The following is a 26,021-nucleotide window of genomic DNA, read 5'->3' on the forward strand; positions in this document are numbered from 1 at the left end:
TAAGGTAGAAACTGACCTGATTTGAGACCTTTTGTCTTTTTTAATGATGACTTTTACTGCTATAAACTTCCCTCAAGTTACTGCTTTATCAGCACCTACAACATTTGATATTTTGTATTTTAATTTTCAATGAGTTCAAAATGCTTTCTAACATTTCTTTTGATTTTTTGACCCATGGTTATTTATAAATGTGTTATTAATTTCCAAATATTTGGAGGCTTTCCAGGTATCTCAGATTTCTATTTCAATTCAGTTTGCTCAGAGAATACACTTTGTGTGACTCGAATCCTTTTAAATGTACTGGTGGCCTAGAATATAGTCTTAGTGATGCCCATAGAGTCCTAGAGGTCAAGTGCTGAAGATGGCAGAGAACCGGCATCAGTCTGGATCCCAAAGGACTACATGGGACAGAACCACTGCCCACATTAGCCCCATTACCACCCACTGAATTTTACATGGTCTGTGAGCAAGAAATAAATTATGTTATGCCGTTGAGATTCTGGGGCTTACCTGTTATTGCAGATAATAATTACTTTAACTAAGATAGACAATGACACCTAACTTGAATAATGAAATTTAATTTCCATTTAGAGTACTCGAGGCAAAGCTTGCGGGGAGAGGGGAGCAGAGGGCGGTGCCCCATGAAATCAAGGTCCGTGCGTGTGTTAGTTCGTCAAGCAGTCAGTCTTCAAGTCGAGGGACAGCAGGGACAATGGTCACCTCCCTCTCCCCACAGAGCACCCTGAGAACAGAAAGTCAGAGCATTCACATTTTATTACTTACAGAACATCACCTCAACATATAAACTACCTCATGAACCAAACTGTCTGCAATGATCGGGCACATACAAGCCTTGGTATAATCTGTTCTCCAGAAGAAAACATTCACAACTGTCAAACCCCCTGCACAGAGAAGCAGCATTCCCTGGGAGGTGTTTCTGCACTCATTTTGCCAACTTCCAATCAATAAAACTAAGGTTTCTTTTTGCTTCTCCTAAAAATATAATTTATTACATAACATTTACAACTTGAAAAAGACTCAGAGAAAACTTTCATGAATAATAATTAGAGTAATATTAGTGATGTAGGCTGCAAGGAAGGGCCCCCTTTTTTCTGCTGGGTGCACGGGACAGTGGGATTTATTCACGAGCCAGTCATTGGAACTTGGGCGGTCCCTCCCAAATACTCCCAGGGTTCCCAGGGGCTGCTCTGGTGTTTGGAAGAAAGTAGGTGCCAAAGCATTTGATTTGCTGGCTTCTGATATTTCGGCTTTCTCATTTTAGAGTGATGTTTGCAAATACTACTCATGTGGCAATGATTAATGGACTTTTAAAATTAGTCTGTGAAGGTAAAGAGAAACTTCCAAACCTCTGGGTGGTGGCAGGAGGAGAGGCAGTGCTAGCGGAGGCAGTGCTAGCGGAGGCAGTGCATGCGTGGCAGCTAACTGGCTGGGCCACTTAGCGCCAGGATTTAGAATATTAAGACTCATCACCTGCAGTGGGTGCTCATGGCGGGAGTGGCCTCTTAAATTGTTCTTCAGAAAACCACAGAGGGAGAGGGGCAGACTGGAAGGATCACTGGTGGGCCAAGATCATCCCCGATTCCAAACTCTACAGCCAAGGCTGGTCATAGCCAGACTCACCACCCACTGGAGTTGTCAGTGGCTTCCCCAAACCCGAGATCAACTGTCCTGGGTGAAGACACTACTAGGGTTCTCTGTAGACACACACAGGACATTGAGAAAGCTAACTGTGGACATCACAGGGAAGTGAGTAAGTTGGCCATAACCAGTCCAACGGGGGAGAGAGTACAATGCAATGAGAGCAGGCTTTGGAATCCAGCAGACCTGGGTTCAAGTCCCAGGCCTGCCACTCTGTTTATCTGGATGGCCTTGGAAAAATTGCTTCTCTGGTCCTCCCCAAATACACAAACTCACTACCCAGGACTGAGATAGGGGGGCAGTTACAGAAGCTTTTGTATTCTTGTTAGTGAAACTGAGAGGCAGTGATTGAAATGCTTCAGTTCTTTGGGCCTTGTAAGAACTGTTTCTACAATGAAAACTTAGTTCCCTCTTGGTACAGCAGATTTCCCTGGGCTCCAGGTGGAGGACAGAGCAGCTGGCAGGGGTGCTGAGGCTGGGGAGATGGGAAAGCCGAGGCAGCCAAGCTGTGTCAATGTCTATGCCCATCCCTCCCTTGCCTTCTCCACGCCATCTCTCTATTATTTTTGGTTGCTCTATTGATACGTCTTTTATTTCAAATTTTTGAAGTCCTTCCCTGTTCCAACATTTTATCCACCTGGTTCACCTTTGCCTCTACAGAGATTAAATACTTCCCTTTTGTTTTCAGAAATAAAACTGCTCTCAGTGGATTTCCAAGGTGAATCCCGCAGCCGCATCCATCCCAACCACAGGGACCTGGAGTGCACGTGGTGGAGCACGCCCGCAGAGGCTGGGCCTGGCCTGGACCGCTGGCAGCTCGGCGGTTCCCAGTCCTGCTGGGCACCTGCCTCCCCTCGCTGCCTCACCCCAGGAGGCCCCAGGGAGCTGGTGAGGCTTCTCAGCCAGATTCCACCAAACACCAGTGCCCTGTAATAGGTGTGGGACCTGGACCCATCCAACTGGGAGAGGCTGGGGCTGCAGAGGGCAAGTGGGCCTCTGGGAATTGTGGTTCTGGGAGTCCCGGGCCTGCATCTCACTGTAGCTCAGTTCTGGTATTTTCAAGCTTTTCTCCATCTGCAGATAATGCTAATATCTCACAGCTGCAGCTTTTTCAGGGCACTGGAAGAATTGGGACACTCTCTCCAAATAACAATGAGAATTTGTTCTGAGCCTTTGCGATAAGAAAGGAGAAAGAAAATCATTCCTAGAGGCAGAAGGAGCAGAAAATCATCTCAACAAAAGACACAGACTTCTCATTACACATTATCAGGCTTTCAAATAAGCACTTTAGAAGCCCATTCTCTGGTTCAAAATAAAGTGGTTCCTACGTCTTAGATCACCTCAGCCGTGTCATGTTTTAGGAGGAAGTATCTGGTCTGGGAGGCTGGTGGATGAGATCTTTTGTCCCAGGGCCCAGCCCACCAAGCTGCTTCCCTGATGAAGTGGATGGTGATGCTGAATTTTGCCACAGGGTATCTTTTGCGGGAAGTGAGATAGGGGACTCCATCATAAGGAGCCATCCGCACTGATGTAGTCATTACCCCCACCCAAAATGAGAAATCCAGGATAGATGCTCTGTACTAACATCTCTATGGGATGTGATTTTTATACTGAGTTTCTTGGTTTCCTTTGAACAATGCAAATACTTCTTCCACAAGACAGTTGCAAAGTTAGAGTTGCAGGCCTGCATAGATAAATCTCAGCAATCCTCTTTTCCCTTTTTATTAACTAAAAAATAAAACAGACCTCTTAGGAGCAGCATTTAGTACAAAGACAGAAGAAGCAGGAACTGCCCATGTTCTGCATATGTGGGGGCCTGGTGAAGAATCGCACTCACAGAACCTGTGTCTGAGGGGCGCTTTCAGGCCGTGCTGTACTGAGTTAGCAGGACCTGTGAAGAGGTGAAGGGGTGAGTGTGAGTTGGGCAGTCACTGCGCGTGGCGGTTAAATGAATAGGCTCTTGATTATCCTGAGCTCTGCGACCCATCGCCCGGGCGACCCGGGAAAAGCTCTGGACCCTCTGCATGCCTTACAGGAGAAACAGGGGCTACCGAGTATGTGAAGCAGAGTAGCTGAGGGCCAGGCCTGCGGGGACCTCGGGTTGCTCTGGTTATTATCAGGGGCCCTGCAGCAGTGCCTGCATCAGTATGTAGAAGAGATTTTGACATGTGCACAAAATTTTTAAAGTTTGGGGAAACCACCACTTGGTTTCTCATTTGTCTTTTCCACTTGGGCTTGTCCTCTGTCACTTCTTTCCCGTCCTTTCTCTCTCCACCCCTTTCAGGGCTGAGCCTCAGTGGGAGGTGCCTGCTCTGGAGAAGAGGAGGAGCCACTGAGGAGCCCTGAGGCCACTGGTCAGGGGTCAGGGTCCGATACTTCCTCTCTTTCCCAGCATCCAGGCTGAGCATCCCTCTAACGGGGGGCCAGCCAGTCCCCTGTTTCCCCTTTCTTGCTGCATCTCCAGTGTGCTCTTCCTTCTGTACTAATACTAAGCCTGTCAAAACCGTGTCCACTCTCTTCCTTAAACGTAAACTGAGCTGTCAGCTTCCCTCGCCCCAACTCCCAGCTCTCCAAGCTGAGAACCCTCTACCTTCTCTCCTGTTTCCTCTTCCTCCCACCTCTCACCTCGCCTCACTTCGCAGACTTGGCCCCAGTCCTCACTCAACTCCTCAGGCTCCTTCTGCCGTCTCCCTGGAGGCTGGCCTCGGCAACCCTGCCCCTCCCCCCACTCCTGTCCTTCTCTCACTATGGAAGTTGTGTCGCCCCTTCAGGTGGAACCCTGTGACACTGTCAACTGTCTCCTCCTTTAAAAAAGCATCATTCGCGTCATTTGTCCCGAGAAAGAAAGTCACATCCACAGAAAAGGAACTCATTCAAGGGCAGATTGTTTGCAAAGACCCAATAGCCCACCCAGAAGGTCCTCACGATGAACTTCAACTCCCTCCACTTGCCCCCATCCCCCCCCCACCCAGCCCACTGGCAGCTTCCCCACCAGTCCTGTCTCCAGACGCAGCCTTCCCAGAGCGGTTCACTGAAAGCTTTGTTCACCACTCAAATAAGCTGGTCCAGGCCAAGGCGGACCTGGCCATCCAAGATGACCTAGTACCTGCATTGTGAAGAGGCAGAAAGATTACAGCCAGCTGTGTCTGAACAGGGAGGACCTTTGATTTATACCTCTTCTTTTAAAAAATGGTTTTGGTCAACCAAATCATCAAGGACTTGCCCTTAATAAATATTCTTTCAAGTTCAAGGCAGGTCTGATTATTTGCTTTGTTCAGTTGTGGTTGTTGCTGTTGTGTGTGGGTGTGGTTTGGTGTGCCTGCTCTTTGTACGACAACTCCCTCCCTCACAGCCACATGGCGGAGGGCGATTGCCCTTCGTGGTGCCTAATGCACGGCCCTCCACTCAATGCACATTGTCACCTGACTCCCATTCCAGCCCTGGGGGGATCCGGACTCACAGAGGAATAGAACCTTCTTATAAAACCTGGGGTATGATTACAATTTTACTTTTGAAGCACCCGCTTCCCGGAGGAATAGCCAGTGATTGATGCTGCTGTCAGAAGCCCAGATGCACACGCTCATACATCAGCCGGGAAATTACACAAACAGCTCACCCAGCAGGCCAGCACTGACTCACCCACTCGCTCCCCTCTGGGAAGGGAGCTGACAGGAAACCCAGGGCAACAGCAGGGAACAGACAAGGGAAAGGAGCTGGAAGAGGACGGGCCTCTCAAATGTCCACCAGGTTCTTTCCTTGCTCATTGTCACTGAGGGGAGCAGCACGGACTAGTCTGCAGTGCCCTGGCTGTGAGACCAGAGTCACCGGGAGCAGTGTCATTGGTCCAGGGAGCGTGCTTCAGCTTGGTTTCATGGTACACGTACAAGGATACATACAGCTGTACACACAGACCTTCATCCTTCTATAGGTGCAGGCGGTGTCCACAGTTCCCTTAAGGGTGGATGTGACCTCCATTGGCTATGCTCAGGCTACCTGGGCAGAGCAAGTCTATGTTGATTCCAGCAGGACGGGGCAGCAGAGACTGGTTTGTTGCTAAGATGTCTGGAAAAACGAGAGTACTATTGGGGCAGAAGAGTGGAAAGCGGTCCAGCAGACCTGTGGGCACTGTGTGACGTGAGGGTGGTTTATCGGTAGCGGCAGGCCAAAGCGTTGACGTTCTTGACCACATAAAAGCCCATGGTGACTGGAGGGATGACCAATGTCCGGCCGGCCCGCAGGGGGCGGGGCTTCAATTCGGGGAGGGTCCCATCGTCCACCATCACCAAGGGCTGGCCGTTCAGCTGCACTGACCTGTGGTGAGGAAAGACAGCATGGAGCTTGTTAATAGTGCCTTCGAGGGGAGCCATCCGGGCAGTGCCTGGGCAGCCCCGCACTGCTGCTACCTGGCAGATGGGCACAGCCATCACTTACACTTGCTATGCCCAGGCTCTCCCCTGGGGGCTTTATTTTAATGACACATTCAAGCACCTCGGCAACACTCTGAGGGAGAAACTGTCATTATTGCCATGCCACCTGCAGTGGTTGAGTGACTGGCTCAGGATCACACAGTCTGTAGATCTGGGGCCAGGATCTGAATGTCACCTTGTCCCACGGACACCTCACTTAGACAAATGACAAGTCTCTGTGATGCAAAAGCTGAAAAGTGCCTCATGCTTACATTTTTTAAAAATCACAATAACACTTTAGTTAGACCTATGGAACAAAGCAGAGGCTTAAAATGATTGCAGAAATCTCCTATTAAATTCAAAATTCTCATTACTATATTTGACAGCTTAAAGAATTGACATCATTTGCTTGCACAGGATTGTTCTGAAGGACAGAGATATAGCTAACAATTCTCCTTTTTAAATCTAAGAATGAGTGTTCATATCTAATATTTAATGAATGTTTCCATTTTTAGCAACACAATGGAGTATAAGGTGATAAAAGTAGGCATTCATGATCCTAATTCCCCTGTCTGGCCTGCTCTCAGTCTTCCTGCGCAACAGCCATCTTCACCCCTGAGAAGGGGCCACAGACGTGGTGCGCTTAGAGAGTGGAGGGAAACAGACCATCCCTCCCTGGCCTGTGGTCCAGAATCCAGACAGCTCCCAGCTGTTCCTGACAGCCGAGTGGCTTGTATGGCCATGTACCCAGGCTGAAGCTCAGTTTTATGGGTCAGGAGAAAAGGCCAGAACCAGGCCACCAGCTGGAAACACGGCTGTGAGCTACCCTCAGAAAATCAGCATTGCATAGTGATGACTGTTTCTGGGACTGGCCCAAGCTTCCAAGTGATAACATTGCGGTGATATCATCTGAGCTGTAAAGAGAATAAAATGTTAGTAATTGATGTGAAGGTCTTTGTTTAGTGTTCCTTCTGTGCTGTGAATGATAGACAGGTTTAGAGAGAGATAATCAAACCCATGCCCAACGGAGCAGTGAATTCCCAGAGATAAGTGTGTTGTAAATTGCTCCCAATGGAGAAGGAGGCAGAGAAGCAGGTCCAGGCCGGGCCCCACATGAATAAGTTGGGACCCTGTCCAGATCTGACAGGCCAGCGGGGGCAGCCCCCCTTTTCTCATTGGTATGACTAAGGAATGAATGAGAAAGGAACAGACTCCTGTGTAGAGAGCCAGGCCTGCCTCTAGAAGGGGTTGGGGTGGGGTAAATGAGATCTGAAGGTAGGTGTTGACCTCATCAAATATGCAGTGAGCTCTTGCTCCAAATTGGAGTGATTGTCTCTGGTGAAGACAGGCTACTCATTGCAATGGGGGGCAGGCTGAAGAGAGGTGTTTCTGTTGTAGAACCCACACCAAAACAAAAGTCCCCCCAAAACCCAGACAGGTCTTCACAGTGTGTTTTCATTATTTTGTTTCAGGTGGTATGACTATCCAGTGACCAGACCTAGGCACTGTCAGATACAAGTTCAACAATATTGATTAATCTTTCCAAAGCATACTCAAATGTACATCACTCTCTACCTGAAAACCTTCAATGTCCCTGTTACATACAGAATTAGATGCAAGCCCTCACCTAGAGGATTTGGGTATTGCCCTTTTAAATTCAGATGATCCCAGGGTGCTGGCATCTGACTTCTAGGCAACGCAAAACCAAGTGTGTTAGGCAAGGCTTTTAATTTCTATGCTAATAATGGGTAGTTACTTTGAAACAGACCCCATTCTGAGTTCCTTATAGGCTTGTGAAAAAGCTAACTCGGAGTGGGTGAGAACAAGGAGCATGGTCAAGATTCTGGACTGGTCTCTAATCCCAGGAGCTGGACTCCTAACTTGCTAGATGGCTATGGAATATCTCTTCTCACTTCCTGCAGTTTTTGCATCTGTAAGAATGCTACATAGGCTGTAGTGTGAACACAGTGAAATAAAACTGTGAAAGTGCTTGGAAGCATAATGAGCCATATAAGTGAGAAACGGTGTTTTTGTTATTCTTTTCTTTGCCATCATGGGTACCCACCCTGTTTGGTCCTTATGCTTGACTGCTCTGTGGCACTGACATGTTTTCACGGCTCCCTGCCTTCTCTCCCCTTTTCTCCCATGTGCTTGTTCTCTCTCTCTCTCTCTCTTCATCCTTCATTTCCTTTTCAGGGGGACTGTTCTCTTCTACCTGCCTCTCAGATGTTGGGGTTCCTGGTCTTTGTTTTTGGACCTCTTCTTTTCCTGCACTACATACTCCTTGTGCTATTACCCATACCCAGAACTTTGCAATCCACATAGCGATGCTTCCCAAACCTGCATCTCTAGCCTAGGTCCTTCTACCTTACACATCTCCACTTAGCTGTCCCACAGGAACTTCAGAGTCGCCATGTCCAAAGTAAAAATCTACTTGAACCCTCTTCTCTGCTTTGTTATCTCTGTGCTGGCACCGCTACCACCCATCCAATTGCCCAAGCCAGAAAGCTGGGAGTCACCTGGCATTTCTCTCCCAGTTCCTATATCCAGGGTCCCTAAGTCTAATCGATTCTCCCTTTTAATGTCTTTCAATTCTGCCCCTTACTCTCCATCAACTATTATTTCAGTACAGTCCCCGCCCCCACACTTGGCACATCGTTGACCTGGTGATCCATTGCCATCACTGCTTCAAGCTCTCCAGGAACTCCCCGTCCCTTCCACCTGCATTCGGACAATGAAGCCTAGTGTCAGCTACCTCTCCAGGCCCAGACTGTGCCAGCACCCTTGCTCCACTGCTAACCGACTGTGCATCATGGAGCTCTGGGGGTGTGGGGGCGATGCGCTGGCAGTTACTGCAACAATTTCATCAATATATGCATGAACAAAGACTGTTTTGCAATGAAAAACTAGTAAGTCTTGCACAGAGATGAGATAATATTTCTCAAGTGAAAATGTCGGTAGATACTGTTGGGATTAAAATACACAAGTTCATTTAGAAGTATAGTAAATATCTTTCAAATGTGAATGCCAGTAGATGCTGTTGGGATTAATAAGAAACAAGTTGATTTAAAACTGTAATGAAATTCCCAACAGGATTTTCTGGGACGGTGAGGGCACCCTGTGCTTTTTGTTCAAACGCAAGTTTTAAGAGGACAATTACTGTAATGTTGACATCACAGAGGAAGACTCCCGCTTTCCAAAGGTCCTGTGTCCTTCCTCAGCAGGATCGGATGAAATGACTTGCAGTTCAGCTTCTGGGTTGCCGCCTAGGGACTCTCTGTGTCGGATTAACTCCTTGCATAATTGTAGACCTTGCTCAGGTGTTGCTCCCTCTGGGGAACCTTCTCTGACCCCTGCATTGGGAGTCCCACCTCTAGGCTCTCTTGTACCCCAAATTTACCTGTTACCACCTCACTGAGTTGTTGTGATTTACTTGCTCTATCCCTCACTGGATGGTAAACTTGGGGCTAAAAGGGACCGTCTCTTTGTCCTTAAATCTTTGGTGCCTACCAAGATGCTTGACATGGAGTAGGGACAAAATATTTTCTGAACAAGGGAATGCATTTTTGAGGCTCTTTTGCATTATTTCTGGTCTTCCTGGGTTGAGTCTCCCCACTTCTAAGGAGGTTCCCTGGAGGCTCGCTGAGTGTCTTTACAGATTTACACAGCGATTTTCGACCTTTTTCATCTCATGGCACGTAAACTAATTACTAAAATTCAGTGGCACACTAAAAATATTTTTTGCCAATCTGACAAAAAATATAGGTACAATTTTGATTCATTCACACTGGACAGCTACTGCTGTGTTGGCTGTTACCACTTTTTATTTGACGATCTAAGACAGGGGTGTCGAACGCATTTTCACAGGGGGCCACATCAGCCTCGTGGTTGACTTCAAAGGGCTGAATGTAATAAATGTAACTACCCTTAATAGTTAAGGGAGAGCTCGGTGCTGCCTGCCGCCAGGTGGAAACAAGGTGCTGGGCCAGATAAAATGAGGTGGAGGGCCGGATGCAGCCCGCGGGCCTTGTGTTCGCCTCCTGTGCTCGAAGGGAAAGAGGTCAGTGCCCCTGACTAAACGGTCAGGTATCGTGTGTGAAAATCACTTCGCTGACATCCCAGTCACTCTGGCTCTCAGCGGCTCGGAGATGGCAGATAACCTCATTCCAACCTGAAACAAAACCACTGCTAGCATTTCCCATCCTTGAAAAAGATCTATATGACCATTTTGTACTAAGCCAACAACACGAGTCAGTTTTGTGAGATCGTGAGTCTGATACGTCCTAATCTAGAAGGTCTCTCCATTACAAAGGTGGCCTGTGGGCCTAACCACCTCCATTCTCTTTTCCTTACATTTTTCTTTTAGTGCTTATCCTGTTATTCAGTGACATCATATCATGCTGAATATATGTCATTTTTATGCATTGAACAATCTGCACATTTGAAAACACAATCATGCTAATGTTAAGAATCACTCAGTACTGGGCACAGTCCATGCAAAAGGCACCACGCTATGATTTACCTGGACTATTGCATTTGTCCTTACAGCTACCAGCTGAGGCAGGTCTTCGCACCCCTCCGTTTCAGATGAGAAGCCCAAAGCTTAGAGGGGCCAAAACTCACCCGAGTCACACAGCCAGGGAGCGTAGGGCTGAGATTGCACTGCTGCCCTTCCTCATCGTCCTACCTGGCCTTCCTTGTCGTTGCTACGGAGCCCTGTGAAGTACGTCCGGCAAGTATTATTCTTATTATTGTAACTTTACTGTGGAGACGAGGTCAGCGAGGTTAAGCGGTCTGGGCAAGGTCATGCGGCTAATAGGTAGCTAAGCTCGGTCTTGAATTCAGGCCTCCCGACGCCTCTTTCTACTATTTCATGTTTTCCTTCGGTTCCAGACGGCACCCACTGGATCGTGTTTCCTCCCTTGAAGCCCGTTCTTATCACATTCTCATCATATTCTGGGGCCTCCTTACTGCCCATGACTTTTCAAACCAGATGCTAAGTGACCCAGCCCACGTTGAGCTATTTCTCTTAATTCCCTAGCTGTTGAGGGCATTTAAATTATCCAAATATTAGAACAACTGGGTTTTATCACCATCTGTTTTTACTAAGTCTGGGTTACTTGCAATTCCTAAAGTTGTTTTCTTTATTTTCCGTGCTATTTGAAATGGGATTCGATGTCTCAATTTGGAGTTGAGCTCTCTGCTCCCCAGGTCTCTCAGGGAGCCTCTTGGCCGGGCCACCCCCCTGCCCCTCCCCACCACCTGTCTATGCTCTCTGGTCTTCATGCTTTACCACCGTTCTTGCTAGCAACGGACACTGAAAGAAGCTCTGAACTCTTCCGAGGTCTTAAAAGCAGGTCCAGTGAGCATGACTTTGACAATCTTGAAGACAATTTGCTGGACTCTGACCTGGCCCCAGGTGGGCTTTTGCGGGGGCAGAGACAGGGGAAGTCTGTGTATCATGGGGAGCAGCCTTGGGACCTGGTGTCTGGTTCAGCCTGGCATATCTGGGGCCCTGAGGAGGAGGTCAAACGACTTAGGGATAACCAGTTCCACCTCACCCACTTTGAGAAAGTGATTCCCCTTCTCTGAGGCAGGGCCTCTCAATCTGAAAGATAGACCAGCTTAACTCTAACATTCCCTCTGGCTCGAACACTTTTTGGGCAGCTGGCCCACAACCTGACAACTGGCCCGAGGCAGAGCTTACTGTCAAATTCAGACTGATCCCGCACAAGCAGAAATCTAATCATGCTATCCATCTACCTAACCTTCGAACCACTGTCCTAAATGTCCTTACAAGACCTCATAAGCAAGGACTTCTACATGCTCCTCCAGCCCCTTGAGGCTCACTGTAGCTCCTGCCCATTCTTGCCCCCCACGGCCCACCACCTCCTTTCATTCTGTGCTGCAGTTTCTCCAACCAGAACTCCTCTAATCTCACGGGTTTTGTACCTGTTCCCTCTGCGTAAAACCTTCTCCATGCTCTCCCCACCCTTCCGGCTTTCTTTTCCTGGCTAACTCCTACTTGTCCTGCAGGGCAGGTCCCTCCAAGTGCTCCCACATCGCCCAGTACTCCTTGGGTCTCAGCACTTCGGTGTGCACCACCCGGCACTGGGGATGCTGACTGCTTGTCAGTCTCGCCACTAGACGGGAAGATCGTGTTTCTGTCAGACTCACGCTGCCCGCCCCTGTACACCAACTCACAAAGTTGATTCTCGATAAAAGGACTGGGGATAAGTATGCAGGCAGCAGAAAAGGCGCTGGACTGCAAGCCAGAGGCTGGAATTTTAGTCCAGAGTCTGTGCATGACAAGTGCAGGCCTAGATAAGTCCTCTCGAGTCTCAGCTACCTGATTGTTAAATGATGGGAGAGACCTGGAGGGAAAGGGAAAGAAGGAATAGGGGTTGGTGGAGAGGGAGAAAAAAGAGAATGAATACGAGTCTGAGTGTGTGCATGGTGGGGGGGAGCTTATGGGCGTCAGGTTAAGTGGGTGTCAGGTTCCTTTTCTCCCCAATAACCCGCCCACCTCCTAGCTCCGACACTATTCCCGTGTTTCCCACGAGCCACTAGAGGTCACTCTTGTTCCACACAACGGCTCCGGAGAGCTAGACCGGGTGGTGGCTCCTAAGAAGCAGGAGAGCCTGGCCCGCTTCCTGGGAGCCACCGGCGGTGCCGGAGAGGCAGGCCGGGAGGTGAGCCCTGCGCTGGGTCTCCCGGATGATCTAACCACAGACTCAGTCAAGTCCCAACAAAAACTTCGTTGCGGTCCAGTTGGTAGGGGAATCCACCTGGAATGAGGCTGATATTAAGCAAATGTGCAAAGCCGGACTGAGATTCCTGCCCGGGGTGCGGGATTTCGGGCCACTGTGCGGAGAGGGGGGTCAGCACAGGTGCGGGGCTGGCGGGCTGGCGGTGCCTGCGCGACTCGGCGCCGGGCTCTCCAGTCCCAGATCCCAGACGCCCCGGCCCACTCGCCAGCTGCGCACCTGTGTGCATTTTACAGGGCTCGGAGGCCCGAGTGGTCCCCGCCGAGGCCCCTGGCCGAGTTGGAAAGCTGGTATGTGCAGCTTCCCTGCCCTTTTCCAGGTCAGGGGCAGGTTAGAGTCTCAGGGAGCGCGGCCAGGTTTGAGGAGAGACGTTGCTCCCCTCCCCTGCTCTGCGAGGGGCTGTGCATCTGGGGTCGCTTAGAGAGGGAGTTCCTTTGAAATAGCCATGAGTGATGGCGACTCCGCCGAGAGGGCGTCTGTGGAGTGGCCACTGCAGCCTAGTGTCCCGGATCCCCCATGCCCAGCCGAACCAAAGGCTGTATGTTTATGACCCTCTCTGCGGCGCCTGCTCCTCAGGGGTTGTGGGGAGGATTACTTCCTCCCAAGTGTGCCCTGCAGTTTTCCTCCCATGTGCTTTGTGCTCCGTCTGCAATCTGGTACAATCTGTCAAAAAGCACTCTTCCCTCCAGGCCCCCATCGGATGCGGCCTCCTCCACCGGGGCCTTATCTGAGAGCCCCAGCTGGAAGAGAGGCACTTCCCTGCCCCCACCCCTTCCCCACCCCTCCTCTAGCCTGCACCATTCTCGGCTTTGTTTCATCCATGTGCAGGAGCCATTCGGCCTGCTGAACAGAACTGTTTTCATTTCTTCATTTTCAGTCCCACCGGGTTCAGCGCCTTCTTGCCTATGATAGCCATTCAAATTAATGCTTGTGGAGTTCTACTCAACCTCTCTAGGGGTTCTCAAGTGGCAGGTTAGACACTCCAACCCCTTCCTCTGTTGCTAAAGAGAGGAGATGGAAAGAGAGAAAAACGGAGAGGAATGCTTCCTGTTCCCCTTGTCCCTCCACAAGCTCACATCATCTGTGAGGCTCCCGGCCACTGAGACACTGGACACTGGGGGCCGATGGGAGCGTTCGCCCTCTGTCCTACTCTCTGGGGCCTATCCGCACAAGGAGGGGCATGGATGGAGCTTCTGTGCCACAGAGAAGACACTAGGATTCCTTTATGTAAGCAGAGCTGGGGATTTTACAGGCAAGTTGTTGGGAATATAGGCTTTTCCTGCTTGCAGTTAGGTTTGGGGGTCCTGATTTGATCTGTGTTCTATCCAAGTCTGCGAAATAATTGTCCAAGTCACAATGAAATCCTACCATGTGCTTCTAATGGCTTAAAATAGCTTAGCACATTTGGCAGACGAGAGTCCAGCTAAGAACCTGAACTTGTGCTGATATTAACTCCCAAGAGAGGAGGGAGTCATCTGGGGGCAGTCTGGGAAGAATATTTGGTTCTGTGACCGTCTGAAAGGTCCGTGTCACAGGCACATCACACCCATACCACAGGACACGGTGCGAACCAGCTGTAACATGATGGAGGCTTGAGTACGTGCTTTACTAGTTCCCTTCCCACTCTAAAGATCCAGTGCCACGATCGCCGACATTCACAAACAGTGTGTCAGAGGCATCACTCATATTCTCACTGATCTTTGTGCTGTACAGAGTTAATGACAACAAATGCAGTGCTCACCCACCCGGGCAGCAAACACAGAAACGCGCAGACGTGCGGTCAGACACACTGTAATGAGCACATTACACAGGGGGAGACGTCAGGAAAATCAGCTTCTTGGCCAGGATTTCCAGGCCTTCTGGATTCTGGCGCTAATCTATCTTTGTGGCCTTTCCCTTCACCCCACAGAGCATCTTATATCCCAGTCCTGTGAGGTGACGTGCTATACCCCCAAACAAAGTGGCCTTTGAACTTTCGTATTCCCAAACCTTTACTAAACTCGCCTTCCCTCCAGCATTTCCGAGACACAGGTCTCATCTGTCTAGGTCCTCCTGCATGTAAATTAGCATGGCCCTCAGCCCCAAGGGTTTCCCAGGTTCCCAGGTCAGAATTCACCTCTCCCTTCCTCACCCTGCCACTCTCCTACATTTACCTTCATGTGGTTTGTCTTGTCCCACAGGGGAGGGACCAGGTTCCTCAACCCTCATTGTGAGCAGCTGGAAGGGGCGGTCGGGGGCTGGGGCAAGGGCCGGGGCATCCCTCTGCAGGCAGTCTGCAGGCGAGGCGGAGAGTCAGGCGAGAGGGCAGGGGTGTGCACGTGGGTGTGTGTGTACGCAGGCACACACGTGCACAGGTAGGTACGACAGTACGTGACAGTACGAGATAGAGTCAGTCAGCCATGCCCAAAATTAGTTCCATTACTATAAGGTCATGTCTCCCTGGACGCCTATTCAAATATACTACATCAAAGGGATAAATGTCTCAGTTTTATTGGACTTTGACCGTGTTCCCTATAATATCAAGTGCACTGGTGTACCCTCAATGGGAAAAAATAAGATATCCCAAGTGGTATAGGTTCTGTTCCAGACGTCAGAGTGTCAGGTATGGTGACTAGGAATCACTCCTGTGAAGATGAGCAGGAAGGAGGTGGCCTGCTACGTGACTGCTGGCGTTTGGCAGCTGGTGTGCAGTCTGGCCCTCCAGCCACTTGTCTGGAAAGAACCACACCCCGGCCCTGCTACAGGGGTGAGGTGGGCTAGGTCCTTGCAGTTCCCTGGGCCTTGCGTCCGTCCATCACCCAGCCACAGCCTCTAGAGGCAGTGAAGAAAGAAGGTAGGGGTCGCTTCTTTTCAGCGTGGCCCCTGTCTTCTCCTTTCACTTCATTCAATTCACTTGATTCTCAATTCGGAATCAGCTGCTTGGAAACATGGTAGCTTTACCCTAAGGTGTGCATTTACCAGTGTTTCATCCGAGTCACCTGGAACAGAGTGGAAATCTATGCAACAAGGGTCCCCAGGTGAAAGGAGGTGGGGAGGGGAGAGCACAGCCTCGACGGACAGCTATGCAGAGAGATTCCAGCTGCTGGGAGTAAGCTGGAAGAAAATGTATTCTGTACCCGAAAACAAATGAAAAACTCTCAGAAAATAAAAGTGAAAACTCGGGAACCCTAAGCTTCTTGGTTTAAGATGTAAAGTATAAGTTGAGATGTGAAATATAAGAGCATTTTATAATCCTCTGATCTGCACGATGATCTGTCCGTTACTAATCAGGGAGTTAAAACAAACAAGAAAACCTTTGGGGAGTCGTACACTCAGTCGAAAAGAACTCATGGGCGGGGGAGCTCATGGCATGTTCACACCTTTGGCAAAATGGCTTAGTGACTGAATGAAGAACAGAATCTGGGTGAAATTAAAGATGTAAATTAGCATGGATCTTATTCCCCGAGTTTTCTAGAGGGACAATGGTTCTCCACCTTGGCCACATATTTGAATCACCCGGGGGGCTTTAAAAATGACTGGTGCCTGGGTCCGAGCCCAGAGACTCTGGTTTAATTGGTCTGAGTGAGGTGTGGCATTGGGGTTTTTAAAACTCCCCAGTGGTTCCAAGTGCAGCACAACTGAGCACCAGGGGTGAGAGAGGGTGGGAGTGTGTTTGCAGCTACGGGTGGAGGGGAATCAGGCAGCTTGTTAACCATGCCATTCTGAATTTATTTGGAAGAAAACACACATTTTTTTTTAAACTCTTTTAGAGTACTATGTCAGTAGGTCACATTTTTTAACATAAGAGGAAGATGTGACCTTTTAAAGGCATGCTTTTTGTTGAATAGTCTGAAATGAGCATTTCTGCCACTTCAATAGAATTGCTTTCTCAATGTCTGTCCCGTGTCACGTACACTAGTGAGATGAGCTTGCTCCTCAGCACGAACCAGGGCAGCGTGCGTGTAATGCTTTACAGGGTGAAATAAGAGTGGAATCAGATGACGCATTCACACAGATAACGAACTCTGGCGTTTCTTTAGCACTGAAGGGGAAAACTTTGTCCTTTTCTTGAAGTGCAAGTTCTATGCAGTCATGTAGACTTCTCTCAAGCTGTGTGCAGAGTGCTCCCTACAAAGAGTGCTGCAAGCTCTTTAGGCAAGAGGAACCGAGGGGGTTAAGTACATCATCCAGCACCCTTACTACAGTTTCTAGATACATATGTAACTATTTACTCAGACAGTGCTATATACCTTTGTTGTAACTCATTTCTTTCTTAGCCACAAACACCCTCATGTGAGCACAAGGTTCATCTCCTCTAAGGTTCGGCGAGGAAGCTTATATTGACTAAATATTGTAAGACCCATTTCTCTTTCTATGTATTTACTTCTCTTTCTTTTTCCTGTAGACTGACTCAGAGCCTCATGTATAAGTACTCTTATAAACTGATAGTCTCATATATATTTAACTTCTACCTTTACAGTGTCTGTTTCAGACCTTCTGCACCGGAACATGAACCGGGGTGTTGTTGGTTAGAGGAGGTACTGCCCTCCTGTTCGCCCACGGTGCCTCTGAGTCTTCCCTCCTGCCGACACCTCCCCACCACTTGCTGCTCCCAGCCTCTGCAGCTGACCATGCCTCCTCAGGGGCTCAGAGTGGCCTTTGCAGAGGGCCGCAGGTCATGTGGCTGCATCTGCACCAGCAGGGCCTTGTCTTCCAGGGAAGGGGCCCGTACTCGAGCCCTTACTTTTTAAAAATGACATTTTTAACAGCCCCTGAAGCCCTCCATGAGCTGACAGATTGCTTTACACTCTCTCAGTCTGAAGGCACAACTATGATGTTCTCTACGTCTTAGAGGACCTCAGAACAAATTCTGAATGCATTAAAAACACTGATATAAAAACAAAACAAAAAGAAACTAGGAAGAAAATAAAGATACATATTTATCTTCTTTCAGAAATATAAATACATAAAAAATATAAGTGGAATGGAAGTCACTAAACAAAAGATAAATAGATTTAACTATATAAAAAGGGAACACTTCTGTATGTCAAGATAATACCCTAAAAATGAAATAGTTGGAAAATGGCAAATAAAATACTGGAGAAAATATTTCAGCACACACGATAGATAGCAGAGGAGAAATTGCCTTATATTAGAAAAAACTTACAAATCATTAATAAAACAGATAACATCCCAGTAGAAAAATAAGCAAAGGACATAGAAGATTCATGACAACTATATAGTACTAATAAAAATTAAAAATTAAACTTCATTAATACTCGAAGAATACACATTAACTAAGAATACTATTTTTCACTATGAATTTGGCAAAGATTTAAAAATATTCCTATTCCGTGATGATGAGGTAGATTGTAATAACAAAATGTTCACATTTCTTACTTCTTACACTGCTAAAACTAAGCTTGTCTGAGGTAAGAAAATTGAACTGTGCAAGATAATTAATCACATGAGATAAGGTTCTAAAACTCAATGGATTCCAGGCAAAGAGGACAGTGAGCAGTCTCTATACCAGGCTGCTTGAAGAGTGGTTGAAAGAGCTGAGCGTGTTTAGCTTGGAGACTAGAATCCTAAGGGGAGACATACTGAAATGTTGTAAAGAAGGTATAGATTTACTCTGCTTTATTTTTTAGAGCAAGAAAACAGCAAGGAAGAAATGGGAAGAAAACACTCTTTGGCCACATCTAAAGAAGATCCTTCCTACAATCAGAATCATCTAGTCCTAGAGTGGGCCAGCTCAGGAGATGAGCCTCTTCATCAAGCAGAAGCTGACAGGCTTTCTGTCAGGGTTGTTACAGAAGAAACATGTATTTATTTCTAAGAGTACTTCTATTTTTTTCCTGTATAAAGTAATCTTTTAATAAGTGCAGAACTCTCATAGGGTGGTTTATTTAAAAAAGAAACTAATTTAAATTATCCCAGACAAATGAAGATAATGGAACCTGCAAGGAGTACCTCTGGTCGACCAGAGTTCAGAAACTCTAGGCACCAACCAAAATCCGCAGTACAGAAGTAAGACCCTTAGGTGTCTTGAGTCTGCTGAGATCAATGGAATAATGGCCCTTTGGTCCCAGAAAACAGGTCTTCAGATTTTGCTGTTGAGTGAGTAAGAAGTCTTGTTATAGAATTTTTAGGGTTGAGGTTTTCCCCAAAGCTCCTTTTGCCATATCTGTGCATGTTCCAAAATAAATGGTGCTTCCAGTTATCATCAGAGAGAGATTGTGGTGGGTCAGGCAGGGTCAGTTCAGCCCTCAGGACTTTTCACGCGAGCCAAGCTCTGAATCTGGAAATGCACTCTCAGAATGGGGCCTGTTTCAGCATGGACATGAGGTTATTTTTACAGTCTCAGCACCTGGGTGTTACTTCAGTATTTTCAGAACCAATCTGTTTGGCTAACATTAAATGACACCTCTCAAATGGCATGCAGCTAGATGCCATTTTGTTCTTTGATAGAAAATTTAGTGGAGGTAAAATCAAAGCAAAAATTTATCCCAGAGAGATGAGGGCAAGGGAGAGAAAGCAGTATGTAGAATAAGTGGAGGGGGAGATATTCATTTCTTCCCAGAATAGGCAATAAGATTCTTGGTTCATAGCATCCTTGAGTTTTTTTTTTTTTTCATCTAAAACCATGGCAGCTGAAGGAGAGCTTCATGCAGATATGAAATTCAAACATTTAATATGGAACCTGTTACACCCCAAGGCAATACTCTGCACCTGTCTCATGGCACCATCCACGGGCTGCTTCCTGCTAGCTGTTTGTTTCTAATAACAGAGATGAACTCTTTCAGGGCAGAGACCTGAGCGTCACCCTGCCCCCAAACATTAAATAGCTTTTGAAGGCCAGGTGCTGACATGGGCTGTCATTAAGTCGATCAAGAGATGTTCCGGTCTGAAGTATTCACATTCAACTTCACGTTCAGACTTTTTCCCTAAGTTGTCTACTTGGATTCCTGAGTTTTTATATACAAGGATATAGATATGGGACCACAATTCATTTAACATTTTAGCCAGATTAATTGCCACTGCAAATTGGGCTGCTGAAGAGGAAAGAGTTGTGTCTGGTACAAAGTATGACCTCAATAAAAGTGGAAGAATGGTTGAAGATATATACTCTCCAGTTTCCCTGGGAAACCCTCCCAGCCAGCACCTTCCCTCAGAGATGGGTGGAGCCTCTGAGGGAGGCTCCAAGAGGTGGGGGCAGCTGGCAGTGTCTGGGTGTGGGGTCAAAATAGGACACGCTGAGACTGATTTTTAGAGACCTCAGATCAAACCAATTTATAATCACTCCTGATATTTAATAACCCCTTTGAGAAGAGCACAGAAGAAATAGAAAATCATTCAATTTTGCTAAGAAAAAGAATTTGCTCATACTGAAATTCTGTTACTGAGAAGCAGAATCTTAGAAGCAGCTCAGAGGAGAAGTTTTAAGGATTTAAATTAGGACTTGTGAAGAATATTTAATGGAACTGGGATGAGTTTAGCCTAAAGGAGGGAACATTGCTGAGTAAAGTACTATTTTAAAAATATATTCTGTCTCGGCTGATGTGGCTCAGTGAATTGAGCTCTGGACTTTGAACCAAAGGGTCATCAGTTTGATTCCCTGTCAGGGCACATGCCTGGGTTGTGGGCCAGGTCCCCAGTAGAGGGTGTGTGACAGGCAACCACACATTGATGTTTTTCTCCTTCTCTTTCTCCCACCCTTCCCTTCTGTCTAAAAATAAATAAACAAAATCTTTAAAAATATATATTCATTATATAAAGAGCCTAAGATGAAATTAATCCTGACAGTATGGTGACGGAGTTCAGTCATCCATGATGTATATTTATCACTATGTCATTATACCTTTATATTACTGGGCTCTTGGGGTAGTACAGTGTTGAAGACAGTACACTGGATTTGGGGTAAGGAGGGCTGAATGCTAGATATTTCCCAGCTCTGCCACCTAATAGTTATGTGACTCTGGTGTAAGTCACGTACTGCTCAGAGACTCAGTTTCTTCAACTCTAAAAGGGGGGAGAGAAAAATTGTTCTACTTGCTTCCAAGTGCTGTTCAGAAGGTTAAACGAGATAATGTCTATTAAAGCTCTTTATTACCTATAAAGTCCCAGCCACAGGCAGAGCAGGCCCCCGTGTTCTTATATAATTAAGTGGTCTTATGCAATTCAGACAGAATGGAAACTGTGGGCACTCCTTCCCCAGAGGTCTTTAAACACAGAACATCTTCTGGTCCAGATGTTCTAGCCACAGGCTGTCTGCAGGCAGGGGAATGAACTGGGACACCTCGAAATGTCATTCCACTCCAGGATCCCTAGCGTCTGTGGATTCCCTCAGGTCAGTGTGTTGGGATAAAATAGTCAATGTGATAAAAGCTGTTTTCTTCTTTTCTAATTTTTGGATAGTTTTCCCTCCAAATGGAAACGAACCAGATACATAGGGAGGAACACCAGGATCTAAACAAACGCCTGCTCTTGGTTTGACTTCCCCCCAAAAGTGGGCCCTCCTGCTTTCTGATGTAAGTTGACTTGTTTGGCCTGACTTCCCGTTGCTTCTCTGTTAAGACATTGGAGATATTTATGTCTGGAGAAGAATAAACTCCCTACCCGTGCTAGAGGACAGTGTTTATTGATTTGTGATTGTGCGAAGCAGTGGACAGATTCCTCCTTTGTAGGTGGTAGAGCTGCCCCCAAAGGTGCTCTCTGACTTAACCAGAAGGGGAACTATTATTGTCTTGGGTGTGAATGGTCAGTCTTCCTCACAGAAAGGTGAGAAATCAAGAACATGACAGAAAGGGCCCTGAAGCTGGAGATTTTTTAGAGAGAAACTAGCCTTATATGAGCACCACTCCCTCCTGTAGTGCAGTCTCTTCATGTGGCCTTTCAGGGGCTTGAAGAAGCTACTCAGCGGGTGCGCACAGAGACAACAGGCTCCTGAAGCGGGGTGGGGGACGGGCAGTGGACGAGAAGAGCAGAACTTCTGAGTTCGGTGGGAGGCAGTACTCCTTTGCCTCTCCCTTCCACTGAGTGAGGAGGCTTGGAGCACCTCTGAGTTGGTCGTGGCTGCTCAGTCTCTGACTGATAGGCTATCTCCTGAGAAAGCCTGCCCCGCCCTTGGTCGGACCAGGCAAGCCTTGGGAAAATCAGCTCATTTTGTGGTGAAATCTTTCTCTTTCAAATTGCACTGGCTGGTTTTCTGTCATTTTAGAGGATTCCAAGCCAAATCTGTTTTCTTTCAGTTAGCAGTCATTGATTATCTGAAGAAAGTCCTTGTGACTTACCTTATTTTTCTTCTCTGAATTAAATCTGCCCATTTCCCTCAGCCATCCTCGAAGAATATGTATTCCAGAAATAGGATACTCTTCCCTTGTACACACCAAAGTTTTGTAAAAGCTTCATTTTTCCTAACCTGGGGGATACAGAGCACCCACCTTTTGTCTGGTTCCTAGAATGAGAACTGTCTTTTATGAGACTTGAGTGGTGGGTCTTACGACTGGTCTACCCACTGAGATGAGAAACAGGAACTTTCACTGTGGACCAGGATGCTTGGACTCTGCCTGACTATTGGCCTCAAAGGTACTTTCTGTGCAGTAACACCTGACATACCTGGGTCCTGAGTTCACATGGGGAAACCCTTTCAGAGATCTCAAATATTCCCAGCCCTGATGGCAATTTTAAGAGAAGGCAAATTACCACATGTTCTCTACTAATCAAAAAAGTGTGCCAATGTCTTCCTCCTCCTGACACCTCAGGCCAGAATGCCCCACCAGTGGCCTGAGTGGCGTACTCCACTGACTTACTCCATATCCTCTTCCAGGTTCCTCCAGACAGGACCAAGTACAGGTTCTCCTGCTCCAGGAGCTTTCCATCTGATTCTGAGCTAACATGGCTTCAGGCTGCCGCTAGGAATTAGCAGACACAGAACACAGAATCCAGCCCTAGAGGCTTATAAAAGAGAGAAGGAGACACCGAAGGCTGAAATCACTTCCTAGCATTTCCTTTCATCCTTTCCTGTGGAGTCTGCTGCACTGAAACCACGCCCTTCCTGTGAGACCCCCAGAGCCCAGCACCGCTGAGGGCTCTTGATGTTAGCAGTTACTGAGCACAGCGCTGGATGTGGCACTGAACGTGTACATGGCAGTCCCTATCTGGCAGCTTACAGTCCAAAAAGGCACAGTTTAAGGTTAGAGCTACCAAGGCCTAGAATGAGAGAGGTGTTAAAGTAGCAATAGTTTACAGGAGAGAAACAAGTTTAGAGAAGTGGGCAAAGGGCTCAAAATTCCACAGTGGAGTAGATTCAGGGTTCCAGCTGGAATCCCTGTTGACTTCCAATCCAAAACTCTCGTAAGTATAATGTATGTAAAATCATATGTGGTATCTGTCTTTATACTTACATATGTATATGTATGCATGGGTGTGTAAAATTTTCATTTGTAGGAGGCTTCATTTCACTTGTATGTTCTAATTTGACTCTCACAATAACCCCATCAGACAGGCCAGGGAGGTGAGGTTTGGTCACACAGGCAAATGGTAGCAAATGGATTCATAGCTCCTCTGATTCCAGCTCCCTCTTCTTCCAGTTGTATGACATTGTTATTTGATCTTAGTGGGTATTATCAAATCCCTCTTCAGGACCCCTGTGGAATGACTAAATATTTGGCCAGTTCCTACCATGTGGTACACATGGTCTTCCTGACACTGGGCAGGCTCAGCTCCTAATCTCTTTGGTTCCAGAAGATCCAGAACTACCACAGTCACTGCTAAAGAGTCAGCCCCTCTGTCAGACATGACTTTCAGGCCATTATTAAATGGCGGTAGGAGAAGACTTCTGCTCAGTATGGTGGCATAGGTAAATATGGCTCGCCTCCTCACACAACCACATCAAAATTACAACAAAATTATAGAACAACTATCACTCAGAACCATCAGAAATTGAGTTGAATGGAAGTCTGATAACTATGCAATTAAAGAAACCACATACATCCAGACTGGTAGGAGGGGCAGAGATGCAGAATGGGCTGGTCCCACATCCACGTTATGGTGGGATTTGGGAGGGATATCTTGGGAGTGAAGAGTCCTAGCCTCACACCAGGCCCCCCAGTCCAGGGTTCTAGTGCCAGGAAGATAAGTTCCCATATCTTCTGGCTGCAAAAACAAGCAGAGAGAGTTGGTGGAAGAAACTCCTGGAGTCCCAAGCAGTTCCTTTTAAAGAACCTATACACAGACTTATCCAGACTCACTCCCTCTGAGCTTCAGCACCAGGGTAGCAGCTTGACAGGGACCAATGGCATACAGGGAGAAACTGAAGTATCTGGCATCACGGTGAATGCTGGGGGACAACTTTCTCCCAAACAGAAAGGCAGGCAAAGGCCATTGTCCTTTTTATGAACCCTCCCCTCACAAAGCCACAGTGCTGGTAGGTAGGTGCCATCTCCAAGACTCCATCAACATGGCTAACACTGTTGGCCCCAAACTGGAGATCTCTGGAAGCTCCATCCCACCCAACTTACAGTTGTTAACAGTGGCTTTTCTGTATGAATGGCTGGTCTCAGCTCATGCTTCCCAACTTCCTAAATCCTATCAAACAAGCAACAGTTGGCCTCAGTGAGCTCCCAGCCCCCATATGTCTTTCCACATGGCTCCAGGCCTGGCACTAGCAGCAGCTGGCCTAGATTCATAGTTTGGCTTTGCCTGGGAATCTCTAAGCCCAGCACAAGTAGCAGCCATCTCATATTGCTTTATAGCTCATGGAGGATGGCCCCAGGCAAAACACAAGTGGGGGTTGACCTCGGCTTCTACCACCTGGAAAAATCTAGGGCCTACTCACCCCATGGATAGTTGCAGATCATGATGAAGCACCAACACCCTGCCCCTGCACAGAGGAACCTCCACAGGGGTGGAGGTTGGTGGTCAGTGGTCACAGACAATCCTTGCAGCTGACTAGCCTGGGTAAATCCCTCCCATTGACCTGACAACAGCAAGCAAGGCTCAACTAAATGAGGAGGGTGTATTCAACCCAAACAAAGAGCACACCTCAAGTACCCAGCTTGGGTGGTAGGGGAGGCTGTGCCACTGAACCCTATGGGACACATACTATACTAGGTCATGCTACCAAGACAGGGAGTCAAAGCAGCTCTACCTAATACATAGAAACAAACACAGGAAGGCTGCCAAAGTGAGCAAACAAAGAAATATTACCAAAATGAAAGAACAGATCAAAACTCAGAAAAGAACTAAATGAAATGGAGATAAGCAATCTACCAGATGCAGAGTTCAAAACACTGGTTATAAGGATGCTTGAGGAACTTAGGGAGGACCTCAACAGCATAAAAAATCCAGTCATAAACAAAGGATATACTAATTGAAATAAACAACAATTTACAGGGAAACAATGGTAGAGTGGATGAAGCTGAGAATCAAATCAATGATTTGGAATATAAGAGAGCAAAAAACAATCAGAACAAGAAGAGGAAAAAAGAATTTTAAAAAATGAGGATAATGTAAGCAACCTCTGGGACAACTTTAAGAAGTCCAACATTCACCTCACAGGTGTGCCAGAAGAAGAGAAAGAGCAAGAAATTGAAAACTTTTTGAAAAAAATAATGAAAGAAAACTTCCCTAATTTGGTGAAGGAAATAGACATGTAAGTCCAAAAAGCACAGACAGTCCTAAACAAGTTGGACCCAAAGAGGACCACACCAAGACACATCATAATTAAAATGCCAAAGTTTAAGGATAAAGAGAGAATCTTAAAAGCAGCAAGAGAAAAGCAGCTAGTTAATTACATGGGAGTTCCCATAAGACTGTCAGGTGATTTTTCAAAGGAAACTTTGCAGGCTAGAAGGGATTGGCAAAAAATATTCAAAGTCATAAAAAGCAGGGACCTACATCCAAGATTGCTCTACCCAGCAAAGCTATCATTTAGAATTAAAGGGCAGATAAACAGCTTCCTAGACAAGAAAAAACTAGAGTTCATCATCACCAAACTATTATTATATGAAATGTTAAAGAGACTTATTTAAGCAAAAGGAGAAAATCAAAACTAAACAATAAAATGGCAACAAATACATATCTATCAACAATTGAATTGAAAAAACAAACTAAGCAAACAAGAACAGAGACAGAATCATGGATACAGCAAGCCTTTTGAAGGTTGCTACATGGGAGGGGAATGTGGGGAAATGGGTGAAGAGGTGAG

General features: G+C 47.0%; 1 protein-coding gene across 1 annotated transcript in view; it reads right to left on the reverse strand.

The window, feature by feature from the left end:
- Positions 1 to 5,573: 5,573 nt before the first annotated feature.
- Positions 5,574 to 26,021, reverse strand: part of HPSE2 (heparanase 2 (inactive)) — a 639,760-nt gene continuing 619,312 nt past the window's right edge. Inside the window, exon 12 of the mRNA XM_045854405.1 lies at positions 5,574 to 5,970. Coding sequence (XP_045710361.1) covers positions 5,805 to 5,970 — 166 coding nt within the window. The 3' untranslated portion in view covers positions 5,574 to 5,804. The remainder of the gene's footprint in view (positions 5,971 to 26,021) is intronic.

Source organism: Phyllostomus hastatus, unplaced genomic scaffold (assembly GCF_019186645.2).
Source record: "Phyllostomus hastatus isolate PE091 unplaced genomic scaffold, TTU_PhHast_1.1 phas_scaffold_1066, whole genome shotgun sequence".
Classification (NCBI taxonomy): domain Eukaryota; kingdom Metazoa; phylum Chordata; class Mammalia; order Chiroptera; family Phyllostomidae; genus Phyllostomus; species Phyllostomus hastatus.